The sequence below is a fragment of the Bombina bombina genome, chromosome 3, assembly GCF_027579735.1.
Source record: "Bombina bombina isolate aBomBom1 chromosome 3, aBomBom1.pri, whole genome shotgun sequence".
NCBI classification, from domain to species: domain Eukaryota; kingdom Metazoa; phylum Chordata; class Amphibia; order Anura; family Bombinatoridae; genus Bombina; species Bombina bombina.
Window position 1 is genome coordinate 756,385,611 of NC_069501.1, and position 23,629 is coordinate 756,409,239.

Sequence of the window (23,629 nt, forward strand, 5' to 3'; positions counted from 1 at the left end):
TAAAAATAAAAAACAGGAAAACAGGCAATAAAAATAAATAAAAAGACTGTGCAAACAAGGCTTTGTGGAACCCAGGATTTATAAAGTTGTTATCTAACAGGGTTTCCACACAGCCTTGTTTGGGCAGTAATTTTATTGCCTGTTTTATATCTGCCCCCAATTGCTCTGAGCAGGAAAGGTAGATAAGGTAAAACGTTTAAATATGGCAGTACCCATTATAAAAATAAAATTTATGCTTACCTGATACATTTATTTATTCCTTGACACGATGAGTCCACGGATCATCATCAATTACTGTTGGGAATGTCACTCCTGGCCAGCAGGAGGAGGCAAAGAGCACCACAGCAAAGCTGTTAAGTATCACTTCCCTTCCCACAAACCCCAGTCATTCGACCGAAGGAAAGGAAAAAGGAAACAACACAAGGTGCAGAGGTGCCTGAGGTTTATATAACAAAAAACTGTCTGAAAAAAAACAGGGCGGGCCGTAGACTCCTCGTGTCAAGAAATAAATAAATTTATCAGGTAAGCATAAATTTTGTTTTCTTTCTAATGACACGGTGAGTCCACGGATCATCATCAATTACTGTTGGGAATCAATACCCAAGCTAGAGGACACAGATTATAAAGGAGGGACAAAACTGTCAATCTAAACAGAAGGCACCACTGCTTGAAGAACCTTTCTCCCAAAAGAAGCCTCAAAAGTATCAAATTTAGAAAATTTTGAAAAAGTATGCAGAGAGGACTAAGTTTCAGTCTTGCAGATCTGTTCCACAGAAGCTTCATTTATGAAAGCCCAGGAAGAAGAAACAGCCCTCGTGGAGTGAGCCGTGATTCTCTCAGGAGGCTGCTGTCCAGCAGTTTCATAGGCCAAACTAATTATACTCTTCAGCCAGAGTGAAAGAGAAGTAGCCATAGTCTTCTGACCCTTGCGTTTCCCAGAGAAACAGACAAACAAAGCAGAAGACTGCAAGTAGAATTTCAGCGCACGCACCACCTCTATGTTGTGCCACAAACTCTCCTTATGAGAAGAAGGGTTAGGACACAAAGAAGGAACAATGATTTCCTGATTAATATTCCTGTCCGAAACAACCTTAGGAAGGAAACCTAACTTAGTACGCAGAACCACCTTATCAGAATGAAAGATAAGGTAAGGGGAATCATACTGTAACGCAGAGAGCTCAGATACTCTTCAAGCAGAAGAAATGGCATAAAGAAACAAAACCTTCCAAAGATAACATCTTATTATCTAAGGAATGCATAGGTTTAAACGGAGCCTGCTGTAAAACTTTAAGTACAAGATTAAGGGGCCTATCTATCAAGCTCCGAAAGGAGCTTGACGGCCCGTGTTTCTGGCGAGTCTTCAGACTCGCCAGAAACAGCAGTTATGAAGCAGCGGTCACAAAGACCGCTGCTCCATAACCCTGTCCGCCTGCTCTGAGCAGGCAGACAGGAATCGCAACAATTCAACCCGATCTAGTAAGATCGGTTGATTGACACCCCCTGCTGGCGGTCCATTGGCCGCGAGTCTGCAGGGGGCGGCGTTGCACCAGCAGCTCTTGTGAGCTGCTCGTGCAATGTTAAATGTAGAGAGCGTATTGCTCTCCGCATTCAGCGATGTCGGATCAGGTCCGCAAGACATTTCTTAAATATGCCTCTAAGACTCCAGGGAGGAGTAACAGGTTTAAACAAAGGCCTGATTCTAACCAAGGCCTGACAAAAAGATTGCACGTCTGGCATGTCCGCCAGCCGCTTATGCAACAAAATAGACAAGGCAGAAATCTGACCTTAAAGATTATTTGCTGACAAACCCTTCTCCAGGCCCTCCTGAAGAAAGGACAAAATCCTAGGAATCCTGACTCTACTCCAAGAGTTGCCTCTGGATTCACACCAATACAGGTATTTACGCCATATTTTACAATAAATCTTTCTTGTCACAGGCTTACGAGCCTGAATCAAAGTCTCAATGACCAATTCAGAGAACCCACGCTTAGATAAAATTAAGCGTTCAATCTACAAGCAGTCAGCTTCAGAGAAGTGATCACTGTCAGAAATATCTTCATCGATAGGGAATCTATTATGGTCCCCAAGAACACTACCCTTGTAGCCAGAATCAAGGAACTTTTCCCCAGATTCACCTTCCATCCGTGGGAACGAAGAAAAGACAACAAGTTCTCGGTATGAGAGTTTGCTTGTTGTAAAGATGGCGCCTGAACCAGAATGTCGTCTAGATAGGGCGCCACTGCAATGCCCTGAGACTGGATCACTAACAATAGAGCTCCCAGAACCTTTGAGAAAATTATGGGAGCAGTGGCAAAAGCCACAAACTGAAAGTGATTGTCCAAAAAGGCAAACCTCAGAAACTTGTGATGATCCTTGCGAATAGGAACATTAAGGTACACATCCTTTAGGTCTATGGTTGTCATGAACAGACCCTCTTGGACCAAGGGAAAAATGGAACATATAGTTTACATCTTGAAAGACGGAACTCTGAGGAACTTGTTTAGACATTTCAGATCTAAAATTGGTCTGAAAGTTCCCTCTTTTTTTGGGAACCACAAACAGATTGTAGTAGAATCCCAGACCCTCTTCCTGCTTTGGAACTGGAACTATCATTCCCAAGGCAGACAGGTCCTGGACACAGTCTAAGAATGCCTCTCTCTTTATCTGGTCTACAGATAATCTTGAGAGAAGAAACCTGCCTCTGGGAGGAAATGTCTTGAATTCTAATTTGTATCCCTGGGATACGATGTCCACCGCCCAGGGATCTGGGATATCCCGAATCCAGGCTTGAGTGAAATAAGGAAAGTCTGCCCTCTACTAGATCCGCTCCCGGATTGGGGGCTGACCCTTCATGCAGACTTGGATTCAGTTGCAGGTTTCTTAGACTGCTTCTTTTTGTTCCAAGACTGGCTTTGTTTCCAGGAAGGCTTGGATCGTTCTTGTTTAGAGGCAGAAGGGGAGGGTTTACCTCTGAAGTTACGAAAGGAACGAAAATTATTCTGACAACCCTTCTGTTTATTCCTTTTATCCTGGGGTAGGAAAGATCCATTACCTCCTGTAATATCTGAAATTATTTCAGCCAAGCCAGGCCCAAACAAGGTCTTACCCTTTTAGGGGATCGACAGGAGCTTGGACTTAGAAGAAACATCCGCAGACCAGGATTTTAACCACAAGGCTCTGCGAGCTAGGACCACAAAACCAGACATTTTTCTCTCCCAACTTGATGACTTGTAAAGAAGCATCCATGATAAAGGAATTGACTAACGTAAGAGCCTTAATCCTGTCTTGGATCTGTCTAAATAGAATCAGAGAAGGCATCAAACCAGTATGCTGCCGCACTGGTGACAGTGGCAATACACACTGCAGGTTACCATTGGAGACCCTGGTGAACATATATTTTCTTTAGTAATGCCTCCAACTTCTTATCCATTGGATCTTTAAAAGAACAACTATCCTCTATGGAAAAAGTGTTCCTCTTAGCAAAAGTGGAGATCACCGCCTCCACCTTAGGGACCGTCTGCCACGACTCCTTAATGGAGTCAGCTATTGGAAACATTTTCTTGAAAATTGGAGATGGAGTAAAAGGAATTCCAGGTCTCTCCCACTCCCGTGCAATAATCTCTGTAGCACGATCTGGTACAGGAAATACCTCCACAGCGGAGAGAACATCAAAGTATTTGTTCAGCTTACTAGACTTCTTAGGGTTGACTACGACAGTCATATCGGAGTCGTCCAGGGTAGTCAAAACCTCCTTAAGTAATAGGCAAATGTGTTTCAGCTTAAATCTGAAGGATACAACTTAAGCATCAGAGGAAGGAATTATACTGTCTGAGTCTGAAATTTCACTCTCAGACGCTACCGAAGTGTCTTCCTCCTCAGACATCTGAGAGGAAACACCCAGAGTAGCCGCAACTGGATCAGAAACCTTACTCACTGATTCTTTAAATTTACTTTTGCACTTTCCCTGCAGCATGGGAAAAGCAGACAACACATCAGATACCTCAGAGCCTCAGAGGATATATGGGTAGCAATGTCTTGCAAAGTAACTTCAACCGGAGCGTGAGAGGAAACGCAGGGCACTCCATGTGTAGACGAAAAAGACTGGGACGCTTGAGGAGAAAGCTGCGGCACATTTGAAACAGGAGACACCTGAACAGCATCCTCCTTAGCTAATGATGGATCAGGATCAAAAAGTTTATTCCTATAAGCTAATATTCTTTCAATACATGAAGAACAAAAGGGTACTGGGTGTTCTACCTGAACATCAAAACATAGGCTACAAGTAACATTCTGCAAGGCCTCCTGATCCATTTTTACTGATTTCCAAGAAGGTACAAAAAAGACAATAAAAGGAAAAACAATAATAAAGGCTTTATTTTGTTTAAAAAATAATATAATAAAAAAAGTTACTGTTCCTTTAATTATTTTACTTCTAACACTGAACGGAACATAAATTGACCCCAGACAACCCTCTACACCTCAGCTATTATGCTGAGGTGTCTACCTGCCCTGCAGCCTGCAGTCAAATGAATTAGAAAAACGATCGGACTTTCACTCCAGATCTCAAAGCACTGATGAAGAAAACGGCAGTAGCGAGACGCCTCCTAAACAGCAGATCCTCCGCTACAACATGCACATCTCACTCCAGATTCAGGAAGTGAAAAAACCGAGGGAAAATCACTGCCGCCTCAGAATGGAACCGCTTTCTCATGAGGAGTGGTCCAGGTGAACGAAGTAATAAAATGCTTTTAATATAACGTATGGCCTGCATACAGTCACCCCCAATCTGAGAAGCGTCAGTCCGGACTAAACCGGATCCAGACCTCGACTGAGCCATCAATAAATAAAGAAAACTCCTCACGTCTACATTGCCTGCAAAATGCCATTATCTTACCCTGTACACTGCTCCCCAGCCTGTCAGAGTATTAAAAAACGTCCCCCTTCAGCTTCTCAGCTGTATAAGTGCCAGATTTTCCCCTCTCCATAGAAAAATGTAATTGGCACTTAACTTAATATTCATCTGTCCGGCAGCAGGACAGCTCACCTAGTTTGAGAGGTTGCCTTCCCTCACATGGACCTGTAGAAAAAAGAAAGACTGAGTAAGCTTACTCAGGCTCCTAAATAGGGCAGCAAACTGTTTGGGAAAACGCAGTGAGGATTGTACCCCACAAGTTCCCAATTGCTTAAAAGTCACCACTGCCCTACTAAAGAGACTGACGTGGGCTAAGGCTAGACCCTAGGAAAGATAAGAGCAAACCTACTCTGCTTTAAAATAATAAAATCTTGATTGTAGATCAGACACCAAAACTTCACCTCCAACTTGCACCGAAGGCAAAGAGAATGCCTGGGGTTTGTAGGAAGGGAAGGGATACTTAAAAGCTTTGCTGTGGTGCTCTTTGCCTCCTCCTGCTGGCCAGGAGTGATATTCCCAACTGTAATTGATGATGATCCATGGACTCACCGTGTCATTAGAAAGAAAACAAAACCTTTACAATTCTATCTTTAATATTAAAACTATGAATATAATTGTAAAAAATACATCTACATATTATGCGAAGGCTATTCTTTGCTTTGAACACATCATTATGTCTAGCATATATTTACTGCTTAATATCTTGAGAAAAAGAACTATAGCAAAAAAGGCTGCACTCTCTGTCTCTTAATTGAATTATTCATTATGATGTGTGTCAAATATATGCGTGTAATATATAAATACACTATATGGCCAAAAGTATATGAATACCCCTACCGATTATTGAGTTTATGTATTTTAGCCACACCGATTGCTAGCAAGTGCATATAATCCAGCACATATTCATGAAATCCCTATAGACAAACATTGGCAGTACAATGAGCTGTACTGAAGAGCTCAGTGACTTTATATATCGCAGTGTCATAGAATGTCACCTTTGCCATAAGTCAGTTTGTGAAATTGGATTTCCATGGCCAAGCAGCTATACGCAAGCCTCACATCAACATGCACAGTGCCAAGTGTCAGCTGGAGTAGTGTAAAGCACTCCGCCACTGGAGCAGTGGAAAGTTGTTCTCTGGGGTGATGAATCACACTTTACTATCTGGCAGTTTGATGCAAGAATCTGGGAGTGGTAGATGCCAGTAGAACACTACCTACTGGAGAACATAGCGCATACTGTAAGTTTGGTAGAGGAAGGATAATGGTCATGAGCTGTTTTTCAGGGTTTGGGCTAGGCCCCTTAGTTCCAGTGAAGGGTCATCTTAAGGTCACAGCATACAAAAGACATTTTAGACAACTGGGTGCTTCCAAATTTGTGGCAACAGTTTGTGGGATGCCCTTTCCTTTTCCAACATGACTGTGCCCCTGTGCACAAAGCAATTTCCATGATTGACATGGTTCAATGTGCTTGGTGTGGAAGAACTCGAGTGGCCTGCACAAAGCCCTAATTTCAGTCCCACTGAACACCTTTAGGATGAATTGGAACACTGATGGTGAGCCAGACCTTCTCATCCAACATAAGTGCCTGACTTCAACAAATGCTCTTTTGACTGAATGGGCAAACATTCTCAAAAACACACTACAAAATATTGTGGAAAACCTTCCCAGAAGAGTGGCAGCTGTTATATGGAGCTGTCCAATAGGAGGACAGCTCCATGTAAGAGGACAGCTCCATATTAATGTCCATGGTTTGGAATGGGATGTCCTATAAGCTCATATATGTGCGCTGGTCAGATGTCCACATACGTTTGATCATATAATGTATTTGTACATATGGTGCTGAATATGAAAAGGTTGTGGCAAAACAGAACATTGTGCAATCAAAATAATATTAAATGCTAAAAATTGCAGTACACAAACAAAACACATTTCAACTTATTTTTACATAGACTAATTTAAACTAGGCCAGAGCTTTACAATTATCAGGAGCTCGAGAGCCACAGTTCTTATTTCTTGCATCTTTTGCATTGTTGGTATTTTACATATATAATTATACATACTCATTCTCTGACTCCTAAAAATGCGTGAGTGGCTCCTACATTCCCTATCCCCTCAATTTGGTTATTTTCAGCACCTACTATGACGACTATGATAGATATTGCAATAGGTTTTACCATGAGTCCATAAATCTCTGAAGAGCTCCTCACTTTCGGCAGTAATGTCATGGGAATTTCAAAAAATCTGAAAATACGAAGAGACTCATTACTTGCACTGTAGTGTTATGTTATGCAGTTTATTTTTATCTTAAGGGGATTATATTCCACTATCAACCTATTTTAAAGTATAAAAGAACATGAGCCACAGTACAGCTTCTCACTGACTTTCTTCAGACATAAAGAAGAGGAGAGATATACCTGTACCTTTAGTTTTTCTTTAAACGCACAAGACTTTGTACTTCAAAAGATTGATATGAAATATGGCACACACATTCAAAGTCTGTAAGTTTTCAGACAGAAGTGTAACAGATTTATGTATTTCTAGTTGCATTTTATTTTTTACTGGTTAGAGTAGAAAAACTGCTATAGGATGTTAGCTTCTGTCAGTGTTATGCATATGAACAGCTAAAAGCACAATTAAATACTACTCATATTTGAGATCCAAGAAGAAAAGTCCTTCCAAGGGTAATAATTACATAATCTGTTATTTTCACACACATTAACTATGGCCTAGATTACAAGTGGAGCTCTATTGATAGCGCAGGGTATCTGGTATTACAAATGAACGATAAAACAGAATGAGTTTGTGCGAATGAATATATATATATATATATATATACTGTATATATATATATATATAAACACATACAGTATACATACACAGTATACAGTATACATACATGCTGTCTGTCAGTGTTCAGGGCTGTGGAGTTAACAGTGGCTTAGGATGTGTACCCAGTCCAGTCTGTGAGTGCGGTCCATTCCTGTGTTTTGTATTTACATAGGGGAGGTTACAAAAGCCTGTGTCACCCTGGGAGGTTCCCAGTTGGTTTGTTTGGAAGTATGCATTGTGTGGGTGCTGGTTTAGGGTCCCAGGAAGGGGGAGACCTTGTTGTGGTCCTGGGCTTGATCCTTTGGCGCCAAATGTAACCGACTTCCCCCAGTTTTGCTTTTAAACATTGCTGTGAATCTGCTGGTGAGTGCTGGGTTTTTTGTGTTTTGTGTTAATAATGTTTGTAATGCTCCCCTGTGGACCTGACACCCAGGTTGCTCTGGGGTTAACTGCCTGGGTTGCTGGGAACTTTGCAGCTGTCTGTCAGTGTTCAGGGCTGTGGAGTTAACAGTGGCTTAGGATGTGTACCCAGTCCAGTCTGTGAGTGCGGTCCATTCCTGTGTTTTGTATTTACATAGGGGAGGTTACAAAAGCCTGTGTCACCCTGGGAGGTTCCCAGTTGGTTTGTTTGGAAGTATGCATTGTGTGGGTGCTGGTTTAGGGTCCCAGGAAGGGGGAGACCTTGTCGTGGTCCTGGGCTTGATCCTTTGGCGCCAAATGTAACTGACATCCCCCAGTTTTGCTTTTAAACATTGCTGTGAATCTGCTGGTGAGTGCTGGGTTTTTTGTGTTTTTTTTTATATATATATATATATATATATATATATATATATATATATATATATATATATATATATATATATATATTATGTATGTATACACACACATACACATATATATATATATATATATATATATATATATATATATATACACACATACATATACATATACACACATGCACACATACACACATACCTTTGAGCACTTCCCAGTCCAACACCTTTTCATATACCATATGTTAAAACACTGTTAACTGTTTATCATTTTTTTGTTTTTATATAATATTTTATATACACTACTGTGCAAAAGTTTTAAGCAGGTGTGAAAAATGCTGTAAAGTAAGAATGCTTTAAAAAATAGAAATGTAATTTTTTTTTTTTTATCAATTAACAAAAAAGTGAGAGAACAAAGAAAAATCTAAAGCAAATCAATATTTGGTGTTACCACCCTTTGCCTTTAAAACAGCATCAATTCTTCTAGGAACTCGGCAGGTAGATTGTTACAAACATCTTGGAGAACTAACCACTGTTCTTCTGAGGATTTAGAAAGCCTCAGTTGCTTCTGTATCTTCATGTAATCTCATACAGACTCATTAATGACAAGAGATCAGGGCTCTGTGGGGACCATACCATCACTTCCAAGAATCCTTGCTCTGCTTTGAAGATAGTTCTTAATGACTTTGGCTGTATGGACCATATGGTTGGACCCATTGTCATGCAGCAGAATACATTTGGAGCCAATCAGATACCTCCCTGATGGTATTGCATCATGGATAAGTATCTGCCTGTACTTCTCAGCATTGATGAGACCATTAATTCTGACCATATATCCATCTCCTCAAAATGCCTCAAACTTGCAAGGAACCTCCACCATGCTTTACTTTTGCCTGCAAGTACTTATTCTTGTACAGCTCTTCAGCACTTTGTTGAACAAGCTGCCTTCTGCTACAGCCAATATTTCAAAATCAGTCCATCATCAGAGCACCTGCTGCCTTTTTTCTGCACTCCAGTTCCTGTGTTTTTGTGCATAGTTGAGTCACCTGGCCTTGTTTCCACTTCAGAGGCTTGTCTTTTTTGGTTGCAAGTTTTCCATGAACACCATTTCTGATAAGAATTACCTGGATAGTAGATGGGTATACCAGGGTCCCAATTATTTTTGACAATTCTGAGCTTATGGCAGTGCTGGACATTTCCAACTGCAGAATAAATTAAGCATGGTGTGTCTTCTGTTCATCTGCTGCACTAAGTACCCTTGGCCAACCACTGTGTCTTTGGTCCTCAATGTAGCATGTTTCTTTGTGCTTCTTCAGAAGACATTGAAAAGCACATCTGGAAACCCCTGTCTGCTTTGAAATGTCTTCCTTGGAGAGACCTTGCTGATGCAATATAACTATCTTGTGTCTTGTTGCTGTGCTCAGTCTTGCCATGGTATATCACTTTTTACATTCAACTGTCTTGAGCAACCTCACCTTGTTAGCAGAGTTTGGCTGTTTCTCACTCAGTTTTATTCCTCCTACACAGCTATTCCTTTTTCAATTAATTATTTAGATTCAAAATACCTATTAAATGTATGATCATTAGAACCTGTTTGTTGTATATAGCTGTACATATTTTAAATAAATATATATATATATCCGAACTCCAGATGTTAGTGTCTCAGGCTTTCGCTCAAGCGCAACCATTTTACTTTCAACTTGTAATATGAGCATAAGAAAAAGAACACTATTAAATTTAACTTGCGTGGTGTTAGTGCTCAAAACCGCTAATATTTATGCACTCCACTTGTAATCTAGGCTTTTATTAGTAAGGGTCTTTGAACCACGAAATCTGATTATCTGAAAATGGGCATTTATTTAAAATAGAATTTACAAAGTATTCATAGTTTACAATACTGCACCCTAAATTTAAATAACTGCAAATGCAGCCATAAAAATTAAAAAAACATAATTTATGTAAGAATTTACCTGATAAATTCATTTCTTTCATATTGGCAAGAGTCCATGAGCTAGTGACGTATGGGATATACAATCCTACTAGGAGGGGCAAAGTTTCCCAAACCTCAAAATGAATATAAATACACCCCCCACCACACCCACAATTCAGTTTAACGAATAGCCAAGAAGTGGAGTGATAAGAAAGGAGCAAAAAGCATCAACAAGAATTTGGAATAATTGTGCTTTATACAAAAAAATCATAACCACCATAACAAGGGTGGGTCTCATGGACTCTTGCCAATATGAAAGAAATGAATTTATCAGGTAAATTCTTACATAAATTATGTTCTTTCATGCAATTGGCAAGAGTCCATGAGCTAGTGACGTATGGGATAGCAATACCCAAGATGTGGAACTCCACGCAAGAGTCAGTAGAGAGGGAGGGATACAAATAAAGACAGCCAATTCCTCTGAAAAATTAATCAACAACCCAAATCAAAAGTTTTAATCTCTATAATGAAAAAAACTGAAATTATAAGCAGAAGAATCAAACCGAAACAGCTGCCTGAAGTACTTTTCTACCAAAAACTGCTTCTGAAGAGAAAACATCAAAATGGTAGAATTTAGTAAAAGTATGCAAAGAAGACCAAGTTGCTGCCCCAGAGACAGAACTTTTCTCCACTTTCTGCGATGAGATTTTTTTAATGAAAATTTTCTGCAGATAACTGAAATAAAATTACATTTTAAATTAGGCATTTACGCTAAAGCACCCGTTTAATATTGCAATGTGTTGATTAACTGGAGAATAATTTTTTTTAAAGTTTTATAATATAGTGCAGCAGTTGAAAATTGTATTGCAAATTAGCTGCAAAGAAAAAAAGAAAGACCTAGATTTGGAGTTTGGCGGTAGCCGTGAAAACCAGCGTTAGAGGCTCCTAACGCTGGTTTTAGGCTACCGCCGGTATTTGGAGTCACTCAAAATAGGGTCTAACGCTCACTTTTCAGCCGCGACTTTTCCATACTGCAGATCCCCTTATGTCAATTGCGTATCCTATCTTTTCAATGGGATCTTTCTAACTCCGGTATTTAGAGTCGTTTCTGAAGTGAGCGTTAGACATCTAACGACAAAACTCCAGCCGCAGGAAAAAAGTCAGTAGTTAAGAGCTTTCTGGGCTAACGCCGGTTTCTAAAGCTCTTAACTACTGTGCTCTAAAGTACACTAACACCCATAAACTACCTATGTACCCCTAAACCGAGGTCCCCCCACATCGCCGACACTTGAATAAATTTTTTTAACCCCTAATCTGCCGACCGCCACCTACTTTATCCTTATGTACCCCTAATCTGCTGCCCCTAACACCGCCGACCCCTATATTATATTTATTAACCCCTAATCTGCCCCCCACAGCGTCGCTGCCACCTGCCTACAATAATTAACCCCTAATCTGCCGACCGCAAAGCGCCGCCACCTACGTTATACTTATGTACCCCTAATCTGCTGCCCCTAACACCGCCGACCCCTATATTATATTTATTAACCCCTAATCTGCCCCCCTCAACGTCGCCTCCACCTGCCTACACTTATTAACCCCTAATCTGCCGAGCGGACCTGAGCGCTACTATAATAAAGTTATTAACCCCTAATCCGCCTCACTAACCCTATAATAAATAGTATTAACCCCTAATCTGCCCTCCCTAACATCGCCGACACCTAACTTCAATTATTAACCCCTAATCTGCCGACTGGAACTCACCGCTACTCTAATAAATGTATTAACCCCTAAAGCTAAGTCTAACCCTAACACTAACACCCCCCTAAGTTAAATATAATTTACATCTAACGAAATTAATTAACTCTTATTAAATAAATTATTCCTATTTAAAGATAAATACTTACCTGTAAAATAAATCCTAATATAGCTACAATATAAATTATAATTATATTGTAGCTATTTTAGGATTAATATTTATTTTACAGGCAACTTTGTAATTATTTTAACCAGGTACAATAGCTATTAAATAGTTAAGAACTATTTAATAGCTAAAATGGTTAAAATAATTACAAAATTACCTGTAAAATAAATACTAACCTAAGTTACAATTAAACCTAACACTACACTATCAATAAATTAATTAAATAAACTACCTACAATTACCTACAATTAACCTAACACTACACTATCAATAAATTAATTAAATACAATTCCTACAAATAAATACAATTAAATAAACTAGCTAAAGTACAAAAAATAAAAAAATATTTACAAACATAAGAAAAATATTACAACAATTTTAAACTAATTACACCTACTCTAAGCCCCCTAATAAAACAACAAAGCCCCCCAAAATAAAAAATGCCCTACCCTATTCTAAATTACTAAAGTTAAAAGCTCTTTTACCTTACCAGCCCTGAACAGGGCCCTTTGCGGGGCATGCCCCAAGAAGTTCAGCTCTTTTGCCTGTAAAAAAAAACCATACAACACCCCCCCCCCCCAACATTACAACCCACCACCCACATACCCCTAATCTAACCCAAACCCCCCTTAAATAAACCTAACACTAAGCCCCTGAAGTTCTTCCTACCTTGTCTTCACCTCACCGGGTATCACCGATCGGTTCTGGCTCCGATATCTTCATCCAACCCAAGCGGGGGCTAGACATCCACTGAAGAAGTCCAGAAGAGGGTCCAAAGTCTTCATCCTATCAGGGAAGAAGAGGCGATCCGGACCGGCAACCATCTTGATCCAAGCGGCATCTTCTATCTTCATCCGATGACGACCGGCTCCATCCTGAAGACCTCCACCGCGGACCCATCTTCTTCCGGCGACGTCCAACTGAAGAATGACGGTTCCTTTAAGGGACGTCATCCAAGATGGTGTCCCTCGAATTCCGATTGGCTGATAGGATTCTATCAGCCAATCGGAATTAAGGTAGGAATATTCTGATTGGCTGATGGAATCAGCCAATCAGAATGAAGTTCAATCCGATTGGCTGATCCAATCAGCCAATCAGATTGAGCTTGCATTCTATTGGCTGATCGGAACAGAGTGTTAGGGTTAGACTTAGCTTTAGGGGTTAATACATTTATTAGAATATCGGTGAGCTCCGGTCGGCAGATTAGGGGTTAATAAGTGTAGGCAGGTGGAGGCAACGTTGTGGGGGGCAGATTAGGGGTTAATAAATATAATATAGGGGTCGGCGGTGTTAGGGGCAGCAGATTAGGGGTACATAGGGATAATGTAAGTAGCGGCGGTTTACGGAGCGGCAGATTAGGGGTTAAAAATAAAATGCAGGTGTCAGCGATAGCGGGGGCGGCAGATTAGGGGTTAATAAGTGTAAGGTTAGGGGTGTTTAGACTCGGGGTACATGTTAGAGTGTTAGGTGCAGACGTAGGAAGTGTTTCCCCATAGCAAACAATGGGGCTGCGTTAAGAGCTGAACGCGGCTTTTTTGCAGGTGTTAGGTTTTTTTTCAGCTCAAACAGCCCCATTGTTTCCTATGGGGGAATCGTGCACGAGCACGTTTTTGAGGCTGGCCGCGTCCGTAAGCAACTCTGGTATTGAGAGTTGAAGCTGCGTTAAAAATGCTCTACGCTCCTTTTTTGGAGCCTAACGCAGCCTTTATGTGGACTCTCAATACCAGAGTTATTTTTATGGTGCGGCCAGAAAAAAGCCGGCGTTAGTTTTTCGGGTCGTTACCGACAAAACTCCAAATCTAGCGGAAAGTTTTTAAAATGTCTTGTGACAAAATCCCTGAGATAACAATAAATGTACTGCCGAATTGCTGCTTTGCAAATCTGATCAACAGAAGCTTCATTCTTAAAAGCCCAGCAGAAAGTGGAAACTGACCTAGTAGAATGAACCGTAATCCTCTGAGGCGGGGATTTACCCGACTCCAAATAAGCATGATGAATCAAAAGCTTTAACCAAGATGCCAAAGAGAAGGCAGAAGCCTTCTGACCTTTTCTAGAACCAGAAAAGATAACAAATAGACTAGAAGTCTTCCTGAAATATTTAGTATCTTCAACATAATATTTCAAAGCTCTTACCACATCCAAAGAATGTAAAGATCTCTCCAGAGAATTCTTAGGATTAGGACACAAAGAATGGACAACAATTTCTCTACTAATGTTGTTAGAGTTCACAACTTTAGGTAAAAATTTAAACGAAGTCCGCAAAACCGCCTTATCCTGATGAAAAATCAGAAAAGGAGACTCACAAGAAAGAGCAGATAATTCAGAAACTCTTCTAGCAGAAGAGATGGCCAAAAGGAACAACACTTTCCAAGAAAGTAATTTAATGTCCATAGAATCCATAGGCTCAAACGGAGGAGCCTGTAAAGCCTTCAAAACCAAATTAAGACGCCAAGGAGGAGAAATTGATTTAATGACATGCTTGATACAAACCAGAGCCTGTACAAAACAATGAATATCAGGAAGTTTGCTCCTTCTGTTCTGTTCCACAGAAAAATTGCTAGAGATTTGTCCTTTCAAGGAACTTGCAGACAAACCCTTATCTAAACCATCCTGAAGAAACTGTAAAATTCTAGGAATTCTAAAAGAATGCCAAGAGAAATTATGAGAAGAGCACAATGAAATGTAAGTCTTCCAAACTCGATAATAAATCTTTCTAGACACAGATTTACGAGCCTGCAACATAGTATTAATCACGGAGTAAGAGAAACCTCTATGACTAAGCACTAAGCGTTCAATTTCCATACCTTCAAATTTAATGATTTGAGATCCTGATGGAAAAACGGGCCTTGAGATAGAAGGTCTGGCCTTAACGGAAGTGGCCAAGGTTGGCAACTGGACATCCGAATAAGATCTGCATACCAAAACCTGTGTGGCCATGCTGGAGCCAAAAGCAGTACAAACGAACGCTCCATTATGATTTTGGAAAACACTCTTGGAAGAAGAACTAGAGGCGGAAAAATATAGGCAGGTTGATAACTCCAAGGAAGTGTCAATGCATCCACTGCTTCCGCCTGAGGATCCCTGGACCTGGACAGATACCTGGGAAGTTTCCTGTTTAGATGAGAAGCCATCAGATCTATTTCTGGAAGCCCCCACATCTGATCAATCTGAAAAAACACATCTGGGTGAAAAGACCACTCTCCCGTATGTAAAGTCTGGCGACTGAGATAATCTGCTTCCCAATTGTCTATACCTGGGATATGGACCGCAGAAATTAGACAGGAGCTGGATTCCACCCAAGCAAGTATCCGAGATACTTCTTTCATAGCTTGAGGACTGCGAGTCCCACCCTGATGATTGACATACGCCACGGCTGTGACATTGTCTGTCTGAAAACAAATAAACGGATCTCTCTTCAATAGAGGCCAAAACTGAAGAGCTCTGAGAATCACACGGAGTTCCAAAATATTGATTGGTAATCTCACCTCTTGAGATTTCCAAACCCCCTGCACTATCAGAGATCCCCAGACAGCTCCCCAACCTGAAAGACTCGGATCTGTTGTGATCACAGTCCAGCTTGGACGAACAAAAGAGGCCCCTTGAACTATACGATGGTGATCTAACCATCAAGTCAGAGATAGTCGAACATTGGGATTTAAGGATATTAATTGTGACATCTTTGTATAATCCCTGCACCATTGGTTCAGCATACAAAGCCGAAGAGGTCTCATGTGAAAACGAGCAAAGGGGATCGCGTCCAATGCTGCAGTCATGAGACCTAAAACCTCCATGAACATAGCTACTGAAGGGAATGATTGAAACTGAAGGTTCCGACAAGCTGCAACCAATTTCAGACGTCTCTTGTCTGTTAGAGAGAAAGTCATGGATACTGAATCTATTTGGAAACCTAAAAAGGTTACCATTGTTTGAGGAATCAAAGAACTTTTTGGTAAAAACACTAGTTGATTTGTGTGAGATTCTGCAGAACGTAAAGACTGAGCAAGTACCAAGATATCGTCCAAATAAGGAAACACTGCAATACCCCGCTCTCTGATTACAGAGAGTAGGGCACCGAGAACCTTTGAAAAGATCCTTGGAGCTGTCGCTAGGCCAAAAGGAAGAGCAACACATTGGTAATGCTTGTCTAGAAAAGAGAATCTCAGGAACCGATAGTGATCTGGATGAATCGGAATATGAAGATATTCATTCTGTAAGTCTATTGTGGACATATAATGCCCTTGCTGAACAAAAGGCAGAATATGCCTTATATAGTCACCATTTTGAATGTTGGTATTCTTACATAACGATTCAGAATTTTTAGATCCAGAACTGGTCTGAAAGAATTCTCCTTCTTTGGGACAATAAATAGATTTGAATAAAACCCCAGACCCCGTTCCTGAAAAGGAACTGGCACAATTACCCCAGATAACTCCAGGTCTGAAACACACTTCAGGAAAGCCTGAGCTTTCTCTGGGTTAACTGGAATGCGTGAGAGAAAAACTTCTCACAGGCGGTCTTACTTTGAAACCTATTCTGTACCCCTGAGAGACAATATTCTGAATCCAATGATTTTGGACTGAATTGATCCAAACATCCTTGAAAAATCTTAGTCTGCCCCCTACCAGCTTAGCTGGAATGAGGGCCACACCTTCATGGCTAAATGGCTTGGATTTATTCCAGACTGAAGAAGGCTTCCAATTGGAAACCGTTCCCTTAGGGGAAGGATTAGGTTTCTGTTCCTTATTTTGTCGAAAGGAACGAAAACGGTTAGCAGCCTTAAATTTGCCCTTAGATTTTTTATCCTGAGGCAAAAAAACTCCCTTCCCCCCAGTGACAGTTGAAATAATCGAATCCAACTGAGAACCAAATAATGTATTACCTTGGAAAGAGAGCGATAGCAACGTTGATTTAGAAGTCATATCAGCATTCCAAGATTTAAACCATAAAGCTCTTCTAGCTAATATAGCTAAATACATATATCTAACATCAATTCTAATGATATCAAAAATGGCATCACAAATTAAATTATTAGCATGTTGAATTAACTTAACAATGCTATACACATTATGATCTGGTACTTGTTGCGCTAAGGTTTCCAACCAAAAATTTGAAGCAGCTGCAACATCAGCCAAAGAAATAGCAGGCCTAAGAAGATGACCTGAACATAATTAAGCCTTCCTTAGATAAGATTCAAGTTTCCTATCTAAAGGATCTTAAAAGAAGTACTATCTGCCATAGGAATAGTAGTACGCTTAGCAAGAGTAGAGATGGCCCCATCAACTTTGGGGATCTTTTCCCAAAACTTCAATCTATCAGTCGGCAAAGGATACAGTTTCTTAAACCTTGAAGGAGTAAAAGAAGTACCAAATTTATTCCATTCCCTAGAAATCACATCTGAAATGAGGCATCAGGAACTGGAAAAACCTCAGGAATTAACTACATGAGGTTTAAAAAACGAATTTATAAGTTTTAAATATCAAGAGGACTAGTCTCCTCCATATCTAATGCAATCAACACCTCTTTTAATAAGGAACGAATATACTCCATTTTAAATAAGTATGAAGATTTCTCAGTGTCAATATCTGAGGCAGAATCTTCTGCACCAGATAGATCCTCATCAGAGATAGATAAATCAGAATGTTGTCGGTCATTTAAAAATGAATCAATTTTATGAGAAGTTTTAAAAGACCTTTTACGTTTATTAGAAGGCGGTATGGCGGACAAAGCCTTCTGAATGGAATTAGAAACAAATTCTCTCACATTAACAGGAATATCCTGAGCATTAGATGTTGAAGGACCAGCAACAGGTAATGAATTACTACTAATGGAAATATTGTCTGCATGTAAAAGTTTGTCATGACAACTATCACAAACTACAGCCGGAGGAACAGTTACCAGAAGTTTACAACAAATGCACTTAGCTTTGGTAGAACCGACATCAGGCAGCAGGATTCCAGTAGTAGGTTCTGAGACAGGGTCAGATTGAGACATCTTGCAATATGTAAGAGAAAAAAATAACATATAAAGCAAAATTAGCAATTTCCTTATATGACAGTTTCAGGAATGGGAAAGAAATGCAAACAAAATATGCTTTTGGAAACCAGAAGCAAAAATAAATGAAGTCTTAAATAATGTCCGAAAGTTTGGCGCCAAGTATGACGCCCACAACTGACAAAATATTTTTTGGCGCCAAAAACGTCTGCAACAAACACAAGCGCCATAGATGAAGCAACCTCGTAAAAAAACTCAGCGGCAACCAAGACGCCGGAAATCACGAAAATACGTCAACAAACGCAATTCTCGTGCCAAAAAAGTCTCGCGCCAAGAATGACACAATAAATTATAGGATTTTGCGCTCCTGCGAGCCTAACAGCCCGCAATTTAGAAAAGAGAGTCAATTTGAAAACTTCAGGTAAGAAAAAAAAAAAAAATTTTTATGCATTTCCCAGATATGAAACTGACAGTCTGCAAAAACTGCCAAACCATAGCTGAGAGTGTCTTAAATAAAAGAAACATACTTACCAAAAGACACTCATCTACATAAAGTAGATAGCCAAACCAGTACTGAAACGAGAATCAGCAGAGGTAATGGTATATAAGAGTATATCGTCGATCTGAAAAGGGAGGTAGGAGATGAATCTCTACGACCGATAACGGAGAACCTATGAAATAGATCCCCGTTAGGATGACCATTGCATTCAACAGGTAATACTCCTTTCACATCCCTCTGTCATTCACTGCACTCTGAGAGGAACCAGGCTTCAAAAAGCTGAGAAGCGCATATCAACGTAGAAATCTAGCACAAACTTACTTCACCACCTCCATAGGAGGCAAAGTTTGTAAAACTGATTTGTGGGTGTGGTGGTTGGTGTATTTATAGGCATTTTGAGGTTTGGGAAACTTTGCCCCTCCTGGTAGGATTGTATATCCCATACGTCACTAGCTCATGGACTCTTGCCAATTGCATGAAAGAAAATAATTAATCTGATTGAATTAAAAACATTTACACAAAATTGAACCAGGTTGTAAGTATGTACTATATTTGGCATATAAGACTTGTCTGCATATAAGATGGATAAGACATTTAAAGCAGAATTATGGTAGATAAAAATTATAATGTGCTTGTCACACTAAACTACACACTTAATAAACTTTTAAAATAACCTGCATTAAAGGGACAGTCTGGGCCAAAATAAACTTTCATGATTCAGATAGATCATGTAATTTTAAACAATTTTCCAATTTACTTTTATCACCAATTTTGCTTTGTTCTCTTGGTATTCTTAGTTGAAAGCTTAACCTAGGAGGTTCATATGCTAATTTCTTAGACCTTGAAGCCCACCTCTTTCAGATTGTATTTTAACAGTTTTTCACCACGAGAGGGTGTTAATTCACGTATTTCATGTAGATAACACTGTGCTCGTGCACGAGAAGTTATCTGGGAGCAGGCACTGATTGGCTAGACTGCAAGTCTGTCAAAAGAACTGAAAAAAGGGGCAGTTTGCAGAGGCTTAGAAACAAGATAATCACAGAGGTTAAAAGTATATTTTTATAACTGTGTTGGTTATGCAAAACTGGGAAATGGGTAATAAAGGGATTATCTATCTTTTAAAACAATAACAATTCTGGTGTAGACTGTCCGTTTAACAATAATTTACTATTTATTCTTTCTCCTTAGTCCTACACATCAATTGTTTGCAGGTATTTATGTAGTTTAGCACTGGCTAAATAAAGATACATTTACAAGCACCATTTAACAGAAGATATTTGTATTGCCTAAATACTACGTTTAAAATTATTTTAACATATTACAAGGGTTTAGTTTTTAAACTTGTGTATATACCTTTTAAATCTAATACAGGTAGAAAGCCCTTTATCCAAAAGGCTTGGGACCGGAAAAGGTTTGGATTTTGGAATAGTTGCATCTTTAAAATGGGACAGTTGGAGAAGAGGATGGGACCAAGTATAAAGAACAATATCTTATGTCATTTAGGCCATATTTAAATGTCATAGCACAGCTTCTACATGCAACTAAAGGTAGATTTATATCATTTTTAATACTTTTGTAACTTACAGGCAGGGAAAATAGTAATATTTGATATGGGTTTTAAAAAAAAAATATATATATTAATTAAAAAGTTGGATTTTAGAATGATGGCTGTACTATATGGTATTCGTTCCTTTTAAAACTAAACGAAAACTGAAATTTCGTTAAACATTTATATTAATTTTCGTTAAAATGAATGTAAAGGTTTCAAAGCTACTCACTAAGGAATTAACCGCTTACCAACGAATACTGACAATTTTCATAAAAAAAAATGTATTTTCCTTTAATTTTTGTTGATGCATTCATTAAGATATTAATTTGTTTAAAAAAAAATAAAAAAATAAAAAAATCTGATTTTCATGATGAATGTACATTTTTCCAAAAATGAATGCACATCTCTAATAAGTATACAATATAGGCTTATCTAAGTGAATTCAAACAAACCCCTTAAAAAAAGAAATATGCAGCCTATCTACCATTTTGTAAGGTGTTTTTTTTTTTTTTTTTTGGGGGGGGGGGGGGGTTCAGAGCTCTATGAAGTTTTAAACAGGTTACTTTCAAAATCCATAAATATGTTTTTGCTACACATTTTACAAAAGGTCTGCATGATAACAATACACAAGCACATACAAGAAAAATATTAAACAGAAACAAGAAAAAAAAAGAAAAAACAAACACATTAATTTTTCTTTTTTACTTATGAGTTACTGACTCCTGTTAAAAACCTTAGGAAAGTTCACTTACCCTGTAGATAACAGTGCCCTTGAGCAAACAAAGGAGTCAACAAGAGTTAATAACATGAACTCTGGCACACAGTGGAAAAGAACTGGTTTCGCCCTCACTAATTATATTCTCATAGCATTACTTTGTCGTGTATATGCTATTGAAATGCCCCTGTTCAAACAGTTAATTAGCTTATGATGCCTCTGAGTGTTTACAACAGTGATTACTTTGTGTACTCAAGACAGAAAATTGAAGCAATTGATAAAATATTTCTTAGAGTGGATTTTTCACACTTAAACATTGGACAAAATGTGCTTATTCAATCTTTTCTATTTACAGCCATGGAACATAACATACTTATTTGTGGAACACACACACTTCTAGAAATACAATATCATCATTTTTAGCTGCTGCTTGGAGACCTTGTTGTGGTCCTGGGCTTTATCCTTTGGCGCCAAATGTAACTGACTTCCCCCAGTGTTGCTTTTAAACATTGCTGTGAATCTGCTGGCGAGTGCTGGGTTTTCTGTGTGTTGTGTTGATAATGTTTGTAATGCTTCCCTGCGGACCTGTCACCCAGGCTGTTCTGGGGTGAACTGCCTGGGTTGCTGGGAACTTTACAGCTGTCTGTCAGTGTTCAGGACTGTGGAGTTTGCTGTGGCTTAGGATGTGTACCCAGTCCAGTCTGTGAGTGCGGTCCATTCCTGTGTTTTGCATTTACCTAGGGGAGGTTATAAAAGCCTGTGTCACCCTGGGAGGTTCCCAGTTCGTTTGTTTGGAAGTATGCATTGTGTTGGTGCTGGTTTAGGGTCCCAGAAAGGGGGAGACCTTGTCGTGGTCCTGGGCTTGATCCTTTGGCGCCAAATGTTACTGACTTCCCCCAGTTTTGCTTTTAAACATTGCTGTGAATCTGCTGGCGAGTGCCAGGTTTTCTGTGTGTTTTGTATATGTCTAGGGTGATTACATAAGCCTGTGCACCCTTCCCTTGTTCCCAGTTTGTTTGGATTTGAGAGCTTGCATTGTGTGGCTGTTTTAGGGTCCCAGGTATTGGAAAGGACCTTGATGTGGTACCTGGGCTTGTCCCATTTGGCCAAATGCGGTAACTAACCTTTCCATTTTTGCTTTTAAATCTTAGCTGAGAGCTTTAAGTGAGTGCTGGACTTTCTTTGTGTGTTGTATTAATTTGTTTTGTAATTTTCCCTATGGTTCTTGCACCCAGACCTGTCTGGGGTTAACTGCCTGTGACTCTGGGGACAGCACAGCTTCATATGAGTGCCAGTGAGCACCCAGGGCTGAGCATGTTGCAGGGTCATGGGATGTGTACCCGGTCCGGTATGAGAGTACAGTCCCCTTCCGTGTATATATATATATATATATATATATATATATATATATATATATATATATATTCACCTCAATCTACCTTTTGGGCAAACCTGCAATAACAATTGTGTTGAAACAAATGCAAATGTGTTAATCGATAAGGCTAGAGAGTGACCGTGTAAAATATGAAACTGAATGGGGGGAGCGTGCACACTACTAATTTATTAACATATCATATCAAACAAACAGTATTTTTGTTTTCCATTACTAGAACAGAATTGCACGCAAAACAATCATCATGGCGAACCAGTAGGAGCATGTTACTTACTGACAGAGATCAGTATCCCACTCCAGAGTGTGTATGTTAAAGAGCATGGTTCTGCTGGCATTGGTCACATCTGTACAGTGCACCCCTCCATTCTTCCCTCCAGTTAGACTCTACAAAAATACGTTAAAGTTAGAGAGTCAGGCAACCGAAAGCATTTAGTAATTATTCATTCAATTAAAGTGTGTCTCCTTTTAACAACTTTATTAAAAGGCGCATAAAAAGGTTTAGAGGTACATAAATGATATGCAAAAAGAAAAAGCTGCAATGAGTTGGAGTACAACGTGTAAGGGAAATCATCATGTGGTAGATGAACCTAATCTGAATCCATTTTGATAACTGGTAACCATTATGAATGCCATTTGTATCCAGACATGATGGGTGTACTGGTCATGTTTGCTCAATGATTAGATTACTATCTTAAAGTGAATGTAAAGTGCGCATCCTCACTAACGTTACCCTTAACGTCTATTAAAAATAAATACCAGTTTCATTCATCGATTTACAATGTTTTTGTTATATACCTTGTTTTTTTATTTTGTTCGTTGGCTCCCGTTATTTTGATCCTCCACCCGGCACGCGCCCCTACTTAGTGTCAGTCTGATTGACGTCTCAATTACCAATCAAGGCTCTAACCACAGGGGGACCCACCCGCTTACGCTGACGACATTTCGCGCATGCGGAGTTATTTTACTTTACGGAGCCCTGTCATTTCGGTAAGTACATCAGTAACAGGGCTGGGTTAGCAGATCGTTTCCTTCTCTTCACAACGATAGTATTCATTGAATGTATTGATTCAATGAATACTATGGTTGATTGACAGCGGAAACAGCATTTCAC

At 39.5% G+C, this 23,629-nt stretch overlaps 1 protein-coding gene across 2 annotated transcripts in view; it reads right to left on the reverse strand.

Annotated features, from left to right (window-relative positions):
* The window catches only part of GK (glycerol kinase), a 270,759-nt gene that overhangs the window by 109,646 nt on the left and 137,484 nt on the right, over window positions 1-23,629 (reverse strand). For both annotated transcript variants that reach the window (XM_053707603.1, XM_053707602.1), the window contains exons 7-8: window positions 22,793-22,902; window positions 7,087-7,153 (exon numbers count right to left, since the gene is read on the reverse strand). In XM_053707603.1, the coding sequence (XP_053563578.1) occupies window positions 7,087-7,153; window positions 22,793-22,902 (177 nt within the window). The remainder of the gene's footprint in view (window positions 1-7,086; window positions 7,154-22,792; window positions 22,903-23,629) is intronic.